The sequence below is a fragment of the Arachis hypogaea genome, chromosome 9 (genome assembly GCF_003086295.3).
Source record: "Arachis hypogaea cultivar Tifrunner chromosome 9, arahy.Tifrunner.gnm2.J5K5, whole genome shotgun sequence".
NCBI lineage: Eukaryota > Viridiplantae > Streptophyta > Magnoliopsida > Fabales > Fabaceae > Arachis > Arachis hypogaea.
Window position 1 is genome coordinate 110,475,019 of NC_092044.1, and position 19,055 is coordinate 110,494,073.

General features: G+C 29.2%; 2 protein-coding genes across 3 annotated transcripts; both read right to left on the minus strand.

Moving 5' to 3' along the window:
• Window positions 1–9,643: 9,643 nt before the first annotated feature.
• LOC112711759 (uncharacterized) lies at window positions 9,644–12,670 on the minus strand. 2 transcript variants are annotated; one of them, XM_025764469.2, is made up of 6 exons: window positions 11,517–12,670; window positions 11,172–11,327; window positions 10,593–10,673; window positions 10,388–10,513; window positions 10,177–10,263; window positions 9,644–9,934 (listed from the first exon to the last, which is right to left on the minus strand). In XM_025764469.2, exons 1-6 carry the CDS (start codon window positions 11,599–11,601, stop codon window positions 9,858–9,860), a joined length of 612 nt encoding a protein of 203 aa, XP_025620254.1. In that variant the 5' UTR covers window positions 11,602–12,670; the 3' UTR covers window positions 9,644–9,857. The 2 variants fall into 2 exon arrangements, with proteins under 2 accessions (XP_025620254.1, XP_025620255.1); XM_025764470.2 differs by lacking the exon at window positions 11,172–11,327 and having other exon boundaries at window positions 11,517–11,750.
• An 800-nt stretch (window positions 12,671–13,470) lies between these two features.
• Window positions 13,471–15,932, minus strand: LOC112711760 (uncharacterized). Its single transcript, XM_025764471.2, has 2 exons — window positions 15,527–15,932; window positions 13,471–13,854 (listed from the first exon to the last, which is right to left on the minus strand). Exons 1-2 carry the CDS (start codon window positions 15,742–15,744, stop codon window positions 13,569–13,571), a joined length of 504 nt encoding a protein of 167 aa, XP_025620256.1. The 5' UTR covers window positions 15,745–15,932; the 3' UTR covers window positions 13,471–13,568.
• Window positions 15,933–19,055: the final 3,123 nt, after the last annotated feature.

Below are 19,055 nucleotides of genomic sequence, written 5' to 3' on the forward strand. Positions count from 1 at the left end.
AATATTAATATTCAACTAAAACACCATCTCTCTTTTCATATTAAAAATAATTTCTGGAATGTTAGAGTTTGGAGAACGATTAGAATTTATTATTTTTGACTATTCGAATAGCTATTGATGTTTAAATATGAAATAAAATATATTATTAAATAAATAAATTAAAAATATTAAATTAATAATTAAGTAATGATAAAAAATAATAAATTCTGATAATTTTTAATATTTATTGTATATATATTATGGTAATCTCCAGCATTTAACATTGAATTTGTAATTTAAAAAAAATATCAAATAAATCTTAAAATTTCCACATTTCATTAATTATTTCTTCAAACTTTTATCCTATTTTATTGGAGAATATCAGTCGTATTATTTGTTATAAACAACTATTTGATTTTGAACGAGGCTATAAATGAAACAATCAAATATAAATATAAAATTTGCTTCATAAAATAAAATTTACGAAAAAAATACTTGAAGGAAGAAATATTTATGCAATTTAAAATTGAAATTTATTTAGCATGATATATAATGAATAGATACTTATTCAAGTAGGGTTGTATTTGCAATAAACAATAATGGCAGGGTCTGCGTTTTGTCTGAATGTTTTTCACTGTCTACCTCTATTGACAATGCTATGATTCCTCTTCCAACTTTTTCAAAGTTTCAAGTTCCAACCTCAGCAATCAATATTTGGGTAAAGTGTACAAAATGTTCTAAAAAAAGGTTTGGTATCAATAAAATTCTTTTCAAAATATTGAAATAATAAAATATCATTTTATATAAGTAATAAATAATTGTTATATGTGTCAAATATTTGCATATTTTACTTGAATTTTAATAAAAATATTTAGATAATTATTTAAAAAATATGTAAAAAAATAACAAAATCAATTTACAAACTTTTCATTTTTATTAAATATAGTGGCCATTCACAAAACAAAAATCAGAAAAAAATGTACTTAATGTAAAATTATTAAAAATAAAATCATATTTTATTATATTTTTAAAATATTTTAAAATTCAATTTTAAATATTTGTTAAACATATATATATATATATATATTATTTTAATTATATTTTGAAAATATTCCAAAATGTTTTTATCTATTCAAATAAATTTTTTTATCAACATAAGTGCTTTAAGGACTTTTTGTGGCGTTTTACTCTTAATATTGCTGGTTATTGATATTGAAAATTAAGATTCAGTGTTAATGTGTTATATTTGATAGTTGAAAATTAAAATTAAAATTTTAATCCATTCAATTTTTTAAAATTAGGGACACAAAAATTAAAATTTATGAAGATTGAAATTTTTTTTAATATTTTTAATAATTAAAAATATTTTAATAAATAATTTTTATTTAATTTTTATATTATTTTAAATCAAATAAAATACAAACACATAATTTAATATTATATACTTTAATTTAGACTAAATATTATAGGATTAATTTAGTCTCAATCATTTAATTTTTTCTCCTAATCTCTGTCACTCGAGATTCTTTCCAAAAGTAACCTAAGTTACTAGTTACTACTACTGGTAGCGAGTAACGAGTGGTTATGAAAATCTGGGCGTGTTAGCATGCCTGTCTACGTCATCATCTACCTCACTCTCTCAATATCTCTTTCACATAAAAAAGCTTTCAAATGCAGATCTACCACTGCATTATCAGTGCATGCCCCAAACTTTTCAATAACTTATTATTCTCGAACTTGAAGTGAAGAGTGAAGTTCCAGTGGTTTTCTCAAAATTCCCCATGTTGCCCTTGCACCAACTATCTTTGTGACTTGTAGGTTATTTAATGTGACAAAGGATATCTTATGGTCAAATATGTGGGGCTGTGTAATGGGAACGGTGAAATAATAAGTATAACTGGAGAATGTTTGCACTTTGTTTCTTTCAATCCCAACATATTATTGGGACTTACACCATATAAAGATAATAGTTAGAGTCTTAAGAATTTTAAAAATAAATATTTTTAGATTTTAAAAAACATTAATAGATAAAAATATTTTTAAGATTTTATTCCAATAAATTAATCAGTTTCTAATTTATTTTTTAGTAAAATAATTATCTAAACTAATTTTTAATTTTTTTATCAGACATAATAATTTTTTATCCATACAAAAATATAAAATGAAATAAAATTATTATTATTATTAATTACATAATAATACTGTACTATAATTTTTTGTATTTTTTGAACAAAAATAACGATAAATTTATTTATTATAATATCAAATTTTTTTGCATATATATATATATATATTTATTGTCACTCAACAACAACAATAATAATAATAATGTTGTTCAATAAAATAATTAAAAATTATTTTTTAAAAAATTTAAGATTGAACTATTTGATTTTTTTATTTAATATAACTTAACTTGGTGTGATAGCTAGAAATTACGTATAATCAACGTTATTTGTCTATTTTCACTTAAATTTTAATTTGATCACGAAATTATCAATTAACTCAAAAAATTAACTGAATTTTTACTTCATAATTAGACTAATTTAACACACACATCCATGTTGCATACATATTATTTTTCTTTGATTTATAATGTGTGTAAAAATTATATTAATAAAAAAAGTGTGGCAAATTTGTAATTTAATTCCATATGCATAATGTCAAATTGTCAACAAGAATCCGACAATTTCTTATTCTAAAAAACTGTTTGTATTAAAAGAAAATATTTTAATTCAGATTTTAAAACATCATTATTCACTTTGTTTGTTTTCAACCAAAAGAGTGTATCAATATGCTAATGTCATCATCCACGTGTATAAACCTAAGCTAATAATAATAAATGTTGACATATAATAAAAGTAAAATGAATAGAGTGATTGTTATGTCTCACAAAGAAAAACATTAGAGATTAATTTGTGTATTAATTTTTCTTAAAGACTAAAATATTCTCTTTTAAATTTTCTTGCGACTGATTTGAATAATTACTGAGTCGAAAAATATACTAAAGATTGATTTGTCTACCAAAATAAAAATTTGAGGATGGATATATATATATATTAATATGTTTTAGAAACTAATTTTAAAATCTTTAAAAATTGATTTTAGTAACGGAAATGTTTGGTAACAAAAAAAAAATCAATCAAAACACAGCAACAATTAATAAATACTAAATAAAGTAAATTCTGACTGTTTTTTTTATCTACCTAACATTTTCATTCGAATAATTACTCTAGTAGATACGAGTATTAATGCTACCTCTACTCATAGTTAACTATGTTTCAATTTGCATTCAACGATCTCCTTTTTTAAACAAAATATGCATTTTTTAGTTCATTCAATAAATGAAAATAATATATTTATAAGCGTTTAATTTTGACAAATTAACAATTTTGTAATCATATATATTTTTTAAAATGATCATTACGTAACTAATATAAAAGATAATTATATTTATTAATATGATATTACATAATTAAATACATATAGAAAATTATTTTATATTAATCGTGTATAGAAAATAAATTTTATTTATAAGTTGTAATTGTACAATAGAGTACAATTATAGAGACAAATAATATATGAAATTATCAATCAAAATCAGTAGGTATAAGAGCGTATGTGTACATACGATAGTGATGGCCTTGACAGTGCATGTGATAAGCCAACGCATTAATTTAGTGAGTGTGTTATTGGAACGCGTCATATATATTATGTAGCGTGCTTGGTCAAGAGCTTATGTGGTAAGCTTATGTGGTTGAGAATGAGTGGTAGACCATAGTGTTAGGAGAAATTATTTGTTGCTCCATCCAGTTGCATCTTGAGCATTAACTCACTATATATGTGGGGAAGTTTGTAATCAAATACTTGTGAATCATCTTGAAATTAATTTATGTTAAAACTTAATAGAATTTACATCTTTAAGATAGATGATATTACTACTAATAAATAGAATAATTTTTTGAATGTGATAGATTGAGATTGAGGTTGATATATTTTAGGTTCCGGCGCTCACCTTATCCTTATTGAAATGGATTATCTTTGAGCATGATTTATGAATATGAATCCATATCCACGTATATTAAATTATGATGGAAGAGACGGGCGCCATTACTCATTTAAGTCAAATGTTATTAATAACAAATGGACCCAAAAAATGCTTTAACACTAGTCAGTAGTCACCCTTTTTCGTTAATATTTTCTTTCTCATTCTTTTCTATATCTACATATTCTCTTTATTTATATTGTTATCTATTTATATGTTTTTGAATATCTATAGATAGAGTTCAAATATATATATAAAATCAGTACTACTGACAAAAAAAAGTACAAAAGATGAGTGTCTTCTCTTCCCTCCGTGGTGTTTGATTTTGAAGGTTGGAACCAAAAAAGAAAAAGAAGCTAGCATGATTGAAGAGAGGGCCACCTTGAACAATGAACAATAGGGAGAGAGAGGAATATATATATAGGGCTAATTAAGCAGTAGAAGTAGAACACAGAGTCACCAAGTCAGAGGACTACTACTACAAACACTACTATCATTCATTGTGGGGGTAATTGCTTAGAAACAAATACGTATAGTAATTAATGAATTACGATGCTTATTATTTAGTTCCAAAATATATATCTTATTTACTATTTATTTAGTATTTGGTTAGTTTAGTAGTGCCAGATTCTTGTGTAATTTGTATGGTGGGGACAGGGGTGCAATTTATGTGTTGCAACTCGCAACAGTGAAAGCCGAAGGAGACAGACACCTGCATCAAACTGACCAACCATGGTATTTAATAATTAATTATTTAATAATTAATATAACAATGAAAAGAATGAATTCATGATTCCTATTGACTAGGTCTCTAGCTCCTCTCCTCACCCATGACCCAATCAAATTAATGAAGAATCTAACACCGGGATACTCTCTTCTTCCTTTTCACACCCTATAACCCTCCTTGAACTGAACTTCATGCAGGCCTTGTCTTTTTAATCCAGTTATTTATTTTTTTACGAAGAAAAGGTTTAGGAAACCAGTAATTTTATTAAATTTTAGTCAGCATATAACCAACAAAAAAAATAAAATAAATCATTAAATGAAATTTCACACCAATCTTACATTATTAAAATCATCATTAATAACTATTTAATAACTACAAATTACAAAAATTACTGGCCATAATACTTCTCTTTTATGAAACACAATAATGTGTTTGATTTATGCAGCCATTAGCAACTAATATAATCTAAATTAAACCAATATATACGCATCAAAATAAATATAGATTGCTTCTTTTAATGACTTAGGACCTAGTACTCAATGGCACTACACAACTATTTATTACTTACCCTCTTTGGTTAACAATAATTGTTTTTCTTTTCGTTTCGTTTCGGAAAATTGACAAGCAATAAAAAGCTTCGATCCACACAACAATACTCTAGTTTCCTAATAAGCCAACCCATTTTTTATAAGTCAAAACTACGGTTTTATATGATGCTCTTCCTATTTCATGCTTAAGGCAAATTGATATTAATATTGGACACAAATCATAATGATATTGCATATATGGACCATAAATTCATAACCAATCAAACATGGAGAAGGATTCAATTTTGTAGGGTGACAAAAACAGTTACTAACTACTAATAAATACTTTTTTAATTTATATACTAGATTTCTTTGGTTTTAATTGGTAATTTTATATACTAATTAATAAGAAATTCAAAATGAGTAATTAACTATGAAATTATTTAATGTAAATAGTAATTTATATATAGTGATAATACGAGATTTGGTTTGGTAAAATTGTTTGAAAAGAAATTTGTACTTTTTAAAAGTATAAACACCTTATTTTGTTTTTGTTAAATTAAAAGTTCCTGTTTATACTTGCAATTTGTAAAAGTTAAAAATACTTTAAAAGACATTAAAAAAAACTTTTTAAAGTTGGTTTGTATTTATCAAAATTAAAAAATATCTAATATAATTCTATATAATAATAAATATTTAAAATGATCTTTATTAATTATTAACACCAAAAAATAATTATTTTTTATTATATATGTCTATTATGATTCTTTATATTTTTAAAAATTATTTTATCAAATACAATTACGATACTTATATTTTTCGAAAGTCATATTTAGTTTGATTTTACCAAACACATGTATTGCAATTTTTAAAAAGTTATCTTTTTAAAAATAATTTTTATAAATCACTTTTAAAAAGTAAAAATTCTACCGAACTAAATCTAATACGAAGACAATAAGAATCATTTTTCTTTTGGACATATTTCAAATAAGATTTGAGTGGCATATTTAATTAATACCACCCAACCCAAGAGCATATATATATATATATTTTGCGGGTCACTTAATTTTGACTTAACCATGGTACATATTATCAATCACACAATTTTTTACGCCCATCCTGGGCTTCATGGTACTCATTATCTAAACTTACAATGACCAAATAAAATTTACAACATTAACTTTGACCTGCTAGCTGCCACACGAAGAGTGGTATAGTTGTGAAAAAAAAAAAGGGAAAATGCCAAGGGAGTACGATTATCCATCTTCATTTTAAGTTGGACGTGTACATATAAATGAAGAACAACTCTATTGTCCTTGTGGGACAATGAAGAATGGAGTTGGTTCTTCAAGAGGATATCAAAATTAAAATTAAATAAATATTTTTATTGTTTATTTTTTACGTGTAAGGTAACAAACTAACTTTTTCTAAGGACGACTTCATTCACGATCCATCTTTATAATTGCTAAACTAATGGAAGAAGGGAGAAAAACCCTACATGGAGAAAGATACTATACAACAATCGTGACAAATAATAAAATGGCATCTTATAATAATATTGTTTCATTTCTTAACTATCATGCATTGAGTATCAACATACATGTGAATATATATGTATTATTTTTGTTTTTGTGAAGCGAAGAGTCAAAGGAGCACAATCCTGTTAAGCAGAGTAATACATCCCTATTGTACGTGTTACTATTTGTTACGTAGATAACTTGAGAGTGATAGATTGAGCTTGAAAGAATGATCTAAGTATTCAGGAGGAGGTGGTCTTGTTTGTGTGAGCCGCCGGACAATTTGTGTATGTGAAAGAATAGGAGGTGATACCTATAAAGATATTCTGATGTCTAAGTTTGTAGAGGATTTAGCAGGTTTTGAGAGTATTGGAGCTTAGTAGTACCTGAGGAGTGTCAGTATATTTATAGTGGTGATTCAATAACTATCGTTGAAGTAGTTCCACTTTTAAGAGTAGATAACCATTCATTTATCTTAGAGTAGTTGAGATATGACTCTTGTAAGTGGGGTGAGAAATTTTAGAGGCAGTTACTTATTGGAATAAGTGTTATATGCCAGCTATCCTTCGAGCCCGACTTCTTCCAGGAGGAGTCTGTGTCGAATCCAACCTCTTCTGGATAGGTCGGTAGGTAGTAAAGACCAATCTTTTAATTTGGCCTTTTTAGTTTACTTGGACCTAAACCCTAGTGTTGGGTGAGGATATAAACACTGTTATAATTACAATTTTACTAATAATTATTTTAAAATATTTGATAAGAATATCATATTAGCAAAATTTAATATTTTTATGTAATAAATATCTCAAAAAATGACCACGCTTAACAATAATAATTAGGGGTAAATGGGATCAAATATGACCAAAATTAATCACACTAAAATTATCGGATCGGATGTAATATCCGCAATTTTTAAGCTTAGATTCGATTATCCAATCCGCATATTTGCAAATCGGATCGGATCGATATCAGATATATACAAAAATATTTTTTAAAATTTATTTATTAAAAAATTAATAAATTTTTTTATTCTTTTAAATATGTTTATTTTTAAAATAATATTAAATATATTTTTTTAAATAATAAAATTAAAATAATATCACATGTTAATTATTAATTGAAATAAAATATAAAAAATATTTATTTATTTATTGTTACGTATATATAAATGTGAGAATACTTAAGTAAAATTGGCAATCCGTTCTTATAAATATACAAGTTGAATCTATATCCATAATTTTCGGATGAAATTCGAATAAATACTAGGAATATGGGTGAACACCCTTCTTAATAATAACGTTGGATACTCGATCTGCCTAGTGCTGGTGGAGGAAGATAAATGGAATTGGCAGTTTTCTGCTCTTTTTCGAGGGATATATTTAATTTTAATTTATGAGATGTGACACAAATAGCTCTGATCCCTTAGCTTAGGTTAGCTCCAGTAGCTACCTGGGGATGGGATTATTATAGGACTGCCAAGTTCTAAATTTCTTTTTCTTCTGGGAAACTTTTAATTTGTGCGACCTTTGATGATGGTTTGATTGAGGGACTGAATGATTGAAATCAGTGTTGGAAAAGGACACTAATTCAACTCATGCTACCACTATCCACAGTGAGCATTATTTTGGTTAGGAAAATACTATTTCTAACAAGCTTGTATCAAAGAGTAAATTTAAAAAGTTTTTTTGTAAATAATATTCATATTTATAAGAGCTAAACTAAGTATGTATTTATATATAGATTGGCTAGAGGTAATGGTAGATTAAATGGTCGGTGTTATTGAAAACATGACATGTCATTTTCACCCTTCGTACGTGTTAAAGGAACAATAATTGTATCTCCTGGGTCGAAAATTTATTAGTATATGATTGTAGTAGGTTAAAGAATAAAGACAAATTTAAGTATGATGAGATGAGCATGATTTTAATAATGGCATGAACAAAATCGCCAAGATCTAATACTGCAAAGATATGATATAACTAGAAAAGTTTGGAATACAAGGTGATGATATCATGATACATTATAGCACATGCACAAGTTGGGAGTTGGGAGTGACAGATGTAGATACATAAAATCATGGAGAAAAGAAAGAAGGTGAAAGGAATGGAGGCGGAGGAGTGTGTTTTGCTTTCAATTCCGAGGGCAAGGAAGAAGATGGGACAGAGACAAGGACATTGGAGAGAGAATAAAGAGAAGATTTATGTGATGTAAAAATGAAGATCATGTCACAATCCAGATGGAAGCCACCAACCTCATTAAATACTAGGGTACTATCATTAGGAATAGAGAATGAAAAATGAAAAAACTGGTTCTAATAATTCCAAGAAACCAGCCTGCCAATAACTAGCTAATCAAACTCACTTTACTACTTCTATTTTTATCTATTTCAAGTTTTGTTTTCATTTTGTTTTTTAGTCCACCCTTCAAGCTTTATGACCTGGGATTTGGACCTGTCCCTATTCAGATAAAGCTAAGGGTATCACAAGAATTAAATTTCTATTTTCAATCCTTAAAAAAGCTAGCTATATAAATGAGAAATTATTGAAACATATTTTATTTTTTTAAAACTTTTCCAAACATCCTATAACCAACAAAATACACATCCTTTAGAGGTTTTTTTTTTAATTTTTCACATGACAAATTTTTGTGTGTAATGGGTCAAAGGCCCAGATAAGAAACTGCGGGTTTATTTTTTTTTTCTCTATGAGCCCAATTTTTAACATTTCACGATTAAATTATAGTGCTAACATATTATAAGTCAACGAGTGATGTTTTGGCTCACCTAGTTTCCAATTTCATAATTCTGTCAAAAAGAAAAAAAAAATATAATGCACAAAGTTTGCAAGAAGGAACATATGTGCAAAGGCTCTGAATATATCTGTCTGAAATAATAATATTTTTTCTTGTAAATACTATGAAATAACAAGACAAAAATTATATGAAAGATGCAACGTCCATAACCTATAATCTTAGCTTCCGTGTCAATAACATTACAATAATCATGCGATTGAACTCTGTGTGGCATTATTCAGTGATCAGTAACATGCAGGGTTCACGGACAAAAAGCCCTAATGCAATTGTATACTAGCCATGAGCATTATCAACATAAGCAACCCAATACAGCTTCCTTGGAGAGTTGAGCTAGCTGCAATCAAGGAGAAGGTAATAACTGATTTCAACAAGGTTCAACAAAATTGTAAGCAGCCTAAACAACTATGTAGCAATAAATAGTTGGTTTAGAATGCTGATTTCAGATGAGAAAGCACTTAGAATAAGCCTTTGATTTTCCATGAAATTTCTTTAGCTGAATCACAATTGATAAAGCCAAGTTATGCAACTCCTATTTGTGATTTTACCAGAGAGCATTGACCTTAGCTTCATTCTTACCGCTAGCGGACAATGTTGGTGGCGGTGCTGTGGTAGATGAGTTCGTCATTGGAATTCCCAGGTTAGAGCAACCAATGCCAATAGCACCTAGAAGACAAATTCCAAATAAGTAAGCTGTTTGATTAATTAGGGAAAATGTGAACATTAGATCATACCTTTCCACATTTCTAAACCAATGATATGAAACATGGGTGAGGTTTGTAACACTTACATTGTTTGACACAAGGGAAGGCAGTGGCATTGAGAATATTGTAATATCCGGCATCACAATGGCAATTGTAGGAGAAGGGTGATGTCTTGTTACATGACCCACCTCCACAATCAACCCAAAAGCAAGCTACATGATCAAAAAGGATATAAACACGAAAAGAATTTGAACAGCAACATTTGATGGCAGTAGTTTTTCTGTCTGTTACCATCAAACACTGATTCATTGGATCTTCTTTCTTTGTGTGGAGCAGGGGCAGGGGCTTCCATGCAAGAGTAGTTCAGGGTACCTGCAATTACGAAAAGGTTATCAAGGAAGGTTCATAGTCATTATTAGAATTGAGCACCTAAGTCAAAATCGCAAAAAGCTAACAGTAGAAGTGAGGGTCTAGGGTAAAGACTGGCCACATCTTAATTCTAAGCAATGCTCTACTGTTGAAAAGTTAAAATCATCTGATTTGATTAAGACGTTTCTGATCCATTAAGACTTAAAATTGATTTAATCCCTTGATTTCAAATACTAGTTTAACATCTTAGTCTGAGGAACAAGTACAACCAGAAATGCATTCCAGTGAGTAAAATCTTCCACTAAGCTACATCCTTTGTAGCAAGTCAATTGCTTCATATAATAACTGGTTTAAATTTAGAAAGTTGCTCATTGGCATGGTACCAAATAATGACCAGAAACAAAACTAACTACATAGCATTTTATGCACCCTAAAACCACCATGTGTTAATGCAACTAGTTCACCACTTAGACAATTGAGAGTGAGAGAGAGAGTTCTTACAATTGGGTACTATGCAAGGAAGAAAGGTGAAAACCTGAGTATGGGAAGAGAGAGATTGCTTCCAACCAGGATTGCACTCACATTCATATAAGAAAGTGCTGTTCTTAGAAGGCTTGCAGGCCCCCTTTCCACATTCAACTTCTTTGCACACATCCTCTGAACTCAATCCACATCCAAAACAAGTAAAAAAACAAACTCAAGCTAAATATGATCAAACCAAGGGTGAAAAAAAACTGAACTTGAGAAGACCCAAATGAAGAAAAGTATTGCAGGAATCTCAACCCGTTAATCCCAAACATCCCAATAAACAGAGATGAAAGTAAAGTAAGGGTCAGAATCACAAACCATAGATCGGAGAGAGGAAATCAGTTGTAGCCGAGAGGGTTTGCAGAAGCAAAAATGTTACAAGTATAACACTTAGATCTCCCATATCTGATAAGAATCAACCCAGAGACAGAGGAGGAGGAAGATTTAAACAGAGAATTGACGGACCCATGAAATGAAACAGGGAAATTTTGGCGAAACGTGTGGAAACTTGAAAGTGCATCATCATTAGAGTGTGTTTGTTTCGGTCACTAAACTTGGTTACCTACTTAGTTCAATTGATCTAGTTTCATGTTCGCATTAGAAAAGTATAGGGTACCAATATATTATCTGTCAACTTCTACCAACTCTTATTTATATTTGTGTTTCATAGAAATGTGTTTGTAGATATGTCTAATAATTAATATATTTTAAATACATATATAAAGAAACACATCCAGAAAATATATTTATAAAGATATTTTTATTAAATACAGTCATAAAAAAGACGTTTTTATTAGACACATCCATAAACACATTTTCATAAAACACAATTATATAAAAGTTGACAGAAGTTGGCAGATATGCTGTTGGTAACGTAGCGAATGGTTCGGATTATAGCAATGTAACTGTTACACGTGGTGCTGACGTCATCTAATTCTTTCTTTGGTCGTGTGATGTCATCGAATTCAAATGCGGAGCCGATCAACGCAATTCCTCAGATTCAATGGGCTCCATATTGGGCTTCTTTTTTAAATTGGCCCATTTGGTATCGGGCCTCTTTAATATCAGCCTGTGTCAAAGCGAGAAGTTTCCAGAATCCATAACAATACTATTAACCCAAAAAATAGGTTAAATTACATCGTTAATATCTACGCTTTCAGTGAAATTGTAAATTAGTCCCTACACTTTAAAAGTTTATAATTGAGTATGTAAAGAGAATTAAAATTTATAATTTAGTCTCTACGATTTAAAAAGTGTTTGATTTAATAGAATATTCTCAGAATATTCTCTATTTTAAATATGTGAGTTGTACATGTTTGACAATAGGGACCAATTTATAATTTTAGTTAAAGTATGGGGACCAACTGTATAATTTAACTATTTGAAGAGACCAAAAACTCTCTAGGCTATGTGAACCTACCCCGTCCCAACTCTCTCACTCTCACTTTCTCACTTTCTAAAACGACACCCCAACCCCACCGCTCTCTATCTCTCACTTTGGTGCACCGTTGCTACGCCGGATCCACGCATTTGTGCTCACGAGTCGAGTCAGGTCTCGCCTCCTTCCTCCATCTCGCCTCTCTCATCTGACAACTTTTTCTTCTCTTCTAATCCCAATACTGAACACCGAAGATAAATGGAAGAGAACAATTCCAATATCAAGCATGCTCAAGGCGAACAATTCAATGTCTAAGAAAGAAAATAGCAACAAATTACACAAAAATAGCAACTCAATTTATTAGTGAATCCGGCACGGTGACGGAGGCGAGATGCACGACGGTAGTGAGCCGAGGTGAGAGACAGAGAGCGTTGGGGTTGGGGTGCTATTTTGGAAGGTGAGAAAGTGAGAGTGAGAGAGCTCGGGAGGAGTGGGGTGGATTCAGATAGCCTAAAGAGTTTTTTGTCATTTTTAAATGATTAAATTACACAGTTGGTCCTATACTTTCACTAAAGTTGCAAATTGGTCTCTATTGCAAACATGTGTAGTTCACATGTTTAAAATAGAGAATATGCTGAAAATATTCTGTTAAATCAAACACTTTTTGAACGGCGGAGACTAAATTGTAAATTTTAATTCTCTTTAAAAACTCAATTACAAACTTTTAAAGTGTAGGGACCAATTTATAATCTCACTAAAAGTATATGACCAATTGTGTAATTTAACCAAAAAATATCTAAGTTCAGAATATTATATATTATTCATCATTCTAACATGATAAAATATGTCACATCAATATTTAACAGAATAATCTAAGAATAAAAGAAAAGTAACTAAACTCAGAAAACAAATATTTTTTAGGGATAAGAAATTTATTCAAGTCTATAAGCTTTTATAAGTAAAAATAGAAACATGTAATACAGAATGCTTAATTAAGGAGTATATGTGTGTGCATCAACTGGGGTTCGACAATAAGGACAGTGAGGATGGGATTGAAGCCATGGGAGAAGGCATGCAGAGTGAAACTTGTGAGAGCAAGAAAGGTTCATAATCTGCTTCTCTTGCTGGAAATCTTCTAGGCACACTGCACACACTTTTCTCTCGTTCTTCTTAGCACGCATTAACCATGCATTTGATAATAGCTTCCTTCCTATTATTATTCCTTCATCTCTCTTTTCTTTCTTCACTTTTCCTTCTCTTATTGGATTCTCATTTTCCCTGTCTCATGTTCACAAACACACACTTCAAGCCTCAAACAACCATACATTTAGAGGGGAACAAAATTTCTAAGACTTGATTTGCACATTTTTTAATTTTAAGAACTAAGTTACATAATCAAATTTTGAGTGGTGTAAACTGTAATTAATGATATTAATCCATAGAAAAATAAAATCTTGTAAGTTAATGTTTGTTAAGTTATTCTTCAATTTTTTTTTCCAAACATATTTTGACATGTATCGCATTTTACTTCGGTGAATTCTAGAAAGGAAGATAATTAAATGTTTTATTATCTTGAATGGTGGACATAATGATATCCTATCCTAATGAAAAAAATCATTTAAAATAAAAAGTTGACAGAATAATAAAATAAAAATATTATTATTAAATTTATAATTTTTATTATATATAAATTTGTGTATTTTAATTTAAAAGTAATTAAACATGTTTTTACTTTTTACTAATCACTTTAATTTAGACGAATATAGAGACAAAAACCGGGGTCATGTGCAACCAGCATATTCCCCAGAGTAATTATTACGGACAGTGATAGTTGCAGGAAGATAATAACCTAACCTCATTAGTGGTGCTTATGTCTATTTGGAATCCGTTACGCATTTTGAATTCATCTAAAAAATGGCTATCAATGAACATTATATTGACACTTTTTTATTTTTAATATTGGATTAACAATTATGTTTTTTAAGATTGTAATCAGCTGTGATATTTTTTTAAAATATGGAATGATTTAATGTACGGAGTACAAATTGAACCGTTCGATTTTTAGGTACATAAATCGAACCGTTCAATTTCTGTATTCGGACCGTCCGATTTGTGTTAAAAAAATTTAAAAAATTTGGAGTATACAAATCGGACCGTCCGATTTGTAGAGGTACAGAAATCGGACTGTCCGATTTGTGAGAGGTACAAAAATCGGATCGTCCGAATTGTGTTTAAAAAAAATTAAAAAATTTGAGGTACAGAATTCCGATTTCTGTACTTCCACAAATTTAAAAAACACCAAAAATTACAATGTTAAAGTACATTACAATTTTTACTTTCATAACAAAAAAAAATTAGCCTTATATTGAGGATGGGTAAGAATCAATAAATTTTATAATTTATAATTATTAATTAATTATTATTAATAATTTTAATGGTATAAGATTTTATTTAAAAATGTAAGAATACTCACTTTATTTTTATTAGTTAAATACCGATCAAATTTTAATAAAATTGCTAGTGGTTTATACTTTTCCTAATGTTTATGTGTGCCTAGGCTAAAGTACTTGTTTATTAATAAAAGAAACATAGAGAAGTAGTAAAATTTATTATTTTTGGTTAATAATAAATTAATAATATTTAAAAATATAAATTAAAAATATAAATAAAAAATATTAATAAAAAAATAATTTTTCTTAGTCTTTAAATTTTTCTCGTTTAATATAATAGGACACAAAAGCCTAAATTAAATTAAACTAAGCTAAACATGGAAACCACTTAGTTAGGCACTAAAGAGTTAAACAGTTACCTACCTACATGGCTACATACAATCTTGGATCAGTTAATCTCCATCTATCTCCAACCAAGAATTTCAGGGTTACGAGTTGATTAATTTACATATTGAAAAGTGAATCTATTAACTTCTACTTCAACGGGTATATATATATACCTGGAAGAAGGAAAAAATTGTGCAAGCTTCTTCTGAAGTCTTTGTCTGGCCTTAAGAGCAGTTTCATCCAAGGCACTTGTCTCCACTAATGATACTCTTCGGTAGGTGGCAAGATTGTAGTGGTTGTGCTCTAACAAAGAAGAACAAGATGATGATGAAGAAGAAGAAGAAGATCTCTTTCTAGGGGGCACTCCAACACCAGGTAGCCTACCAGCCATGAATTGAATTAACTCTCTATCTATCTTGATTGGTGTCTCATCAAGTTTGATATAGATGAGAGGAGGGAGAGACCCACCAAAATAATGCAAAGGCTATAATAAGAAGATGTGATGGGTGGAAGTTACTAGTGATTTGATGCACTCATTACTGCTATACAGTGCTGCTATTCAAGTGCAATATGACACCTAAAATATTGGCTCAAGGAATTTGGCTCATTGCCTGTCACAAAATTTGCCAAAGGAATTTTAATTTACTGCTTTAATTATGTGACATTTTGGATTATATATAAAAATATTATTTTTACATTAAAATTAATTAATAAAATCAGTTATTAATATATTTATGTATAATATATATAATTTATTTTATTTTTAATATATATTTATATTTTAATATATATTTTATATTAATAGTTAATTTTAGTGAATAATTTTAATGTACACCTAACATCACCAATGTTATATGTGGTGGGGTAATGTATGTAACATGTGGTTCTCCTAATAATGGACCTCTTGTCTCATCTATATATGAAGAGTAAAGAGTTGCGTTGTAGTATTGGACTCTCAGAAATGAGAAACCACAAGTTCTTTTCTCTGTGAAAAACTTATTAGGTTATTGCCATTTTTATTAATTATTTTTTTATTTTTTAATCAAAAATTGGTTTTTTAGTATTTCCTTTTATTGTTAAAATATATATAGGTCAATCATGTGTTCAATATCTGAAGAGTAGAAAATTTATTTATATTATTATATGCGTATAAAGTAAATATAATTAAGCTCATAATAGTTTTAAAACGAAATTCAATAGAAAAAAGAACATAATAACTCTAACTATATATAATCTCAGTATCTCACCATTGTGTTCCATACACTTTTAAATTCTTTCACAAATTACAACCCCGAATAGATATGAATATATACCTATCTGAGGTTTTCTATTTTATTTAGATGCTCTTTTTGATAATATTTGTTTAGATTTTTAAGGGCAAATCACATGACTAAATCGATGAAAGCATAAAATTACACGAATCAGCTAAACTTAAAATTAGTTCATTGGTTCATGAATCTATTCACGTATATTTTTATATAGTTTGAATTGGCATGTTTCGAATTTGGTTTTATGTACACTCACACACACTAATTCGAATCAACTTGATTCGAATTACACATAGTATAATTTAAATAAGGGTAATTCGAAAACACTTTTGCACGAAACCCTAAGTAATTCGAATATGGTCGATTCGAACTACTCACATTTTGCCTCTAGTAGTAATTCGAATTGGGGTGTTTCGAATTACACTGGATTCGACTGTAAAAGGAGTTCGAACCCACTTCATTCGAATCACTTTTCTATTTTCATACCCCACCAAATCTTAGAGAAAACGACCCAGATTCGCACATTTTTAAATAGTTCGAATTGGCATGTTTCGAACTTTATTTCATGTAATTCGAATCAGAGTGATTCGAATTACACACATTAATTCGAATCAACTACACATAGTATAATTAGAATCAAGGTGATTCGAATTACACTTTTGCACGAAATCATAAGTAATTCGAATCTGGTTGATTCGAATTACTCACATTTTGTCTCTAGTAGTAATTCGAATTGGAGTGTTTTGAATTACACTGGATTCGGCTATAAAAGGAGTTCGAACCCACCTCATTCGAATCACTTTTCCATTCTCATACCCCACCAAATCTCAAAGAAAAGGACCCAGATTTGCTGCGATAAAAGCTCGAGCGGGATACTTAGTCGATGGGGGACGATCCGGAAAGACTATATCGTTTGGATGGAGTTGCTCATATAACTGGGGTCATCAACGACGAGGTTAGTAGTTAAATTTTTTTGGTGGTTTATTTTAGTGATTTATGTTAGTGGTTTTGTTACTGGTTTTGCATGTGGTTTATTTTATTATTTCTGTCATTGCAACTAATAAAACCATTAGCATAAACCACTTGCAAAACCACTGGCATAACCACTAACATTAACCACAAACAAAACCACTCATATAAACTACAAACATAAACCACAAACAAAATCACTAAATTAAACCACATGCAAAATCACTAATAAAACCACTAACATAAACCATCCACAAAACCGCAAACAAAACCACTAAAATCAACCACATGCAAAACTACTAACATAAACTACCCACAAGACCGCAAACAAAATCACTAACATAAACCACCAACAAATCCGCAAACAAAACCAATAAAGTAAACCACATGCAAAACTACTAACATAAACCACTAAAATAAACCACAAAAAAAAACTTTAACTACTAATCTCGTCGTTGATAACCCCGACTATATGAGCAACTCCATCCAAACGATATAGTCTTTCCGGATCGTTCCCCATCGACTAAGTATCTCGCTCGAGCTTTTATCGCAGCAAATCTGGGTCCTTTTCTTTGAGATTTGGTGGGGTATGAGAATGGAAAAGTGATTCGAATGAGGTGGGTTCGAACTCCTTTTATAGCCGAATCCAGTATAATTCAAAACACTCCAATTCGAATTACTACTAGAGACAAAATGTGAGTAATTCGAATCAACCAGATTCGAATTACTTATGATTTCGTGCAAAAGTGTAATTCGAATCACCTTGATTCTAATTATACTATGTGTAGTTAATTCGAATTAATGTGTGTAATTCGAATCACTCTGATTCGAATTACATGAAATAAAGTTCGAAACATGCCAATTCGAACTATTTAAAAATGTGCATTGGTGGATTCATGAATCGATTCTCGGTTTAGCTAATTCGTGTAATTTTTTGTTCCTATTGACTTAGTTAGGTGATTTGTTCGATTTTTAAATAACCTTTTTATTCCTAAAAAAATCGTGATATGGTAGCAATGCAATACTGCAATACTAAAAGTAAAAGAAAAAGGCAGGCAAAAGCAAAAGTAGCTTAAGCCAAAGTGACACATTCTTTGACAAGCCGCAAAACATGGATTCTTACAAAAATAAATTAATAAGTAAAAATATATTAAGTAATTAATATTTATAATTTTTTTACTAAAAATATTAACCATTAACATTCCTAATAAATAATTATGTTTGTCTTGCAAGTGATCATGAAAATTCTTAATTTTTAACGTATTCTAATCAATAGCCGCCTTTGCGACTCAAATTAAAATCCATTATACTTTCTCTAAATAAATAACATCCCAACTAGGATGTGAAGATCTATGTCTTAATATCAAAGAAGGCTTTATTTAATATTTTATGGTTTTATCAATAGTTACTTGTATAAATATAAAAAGAATTATTAGATAGATGATATTTTAATACTTTTAATGAT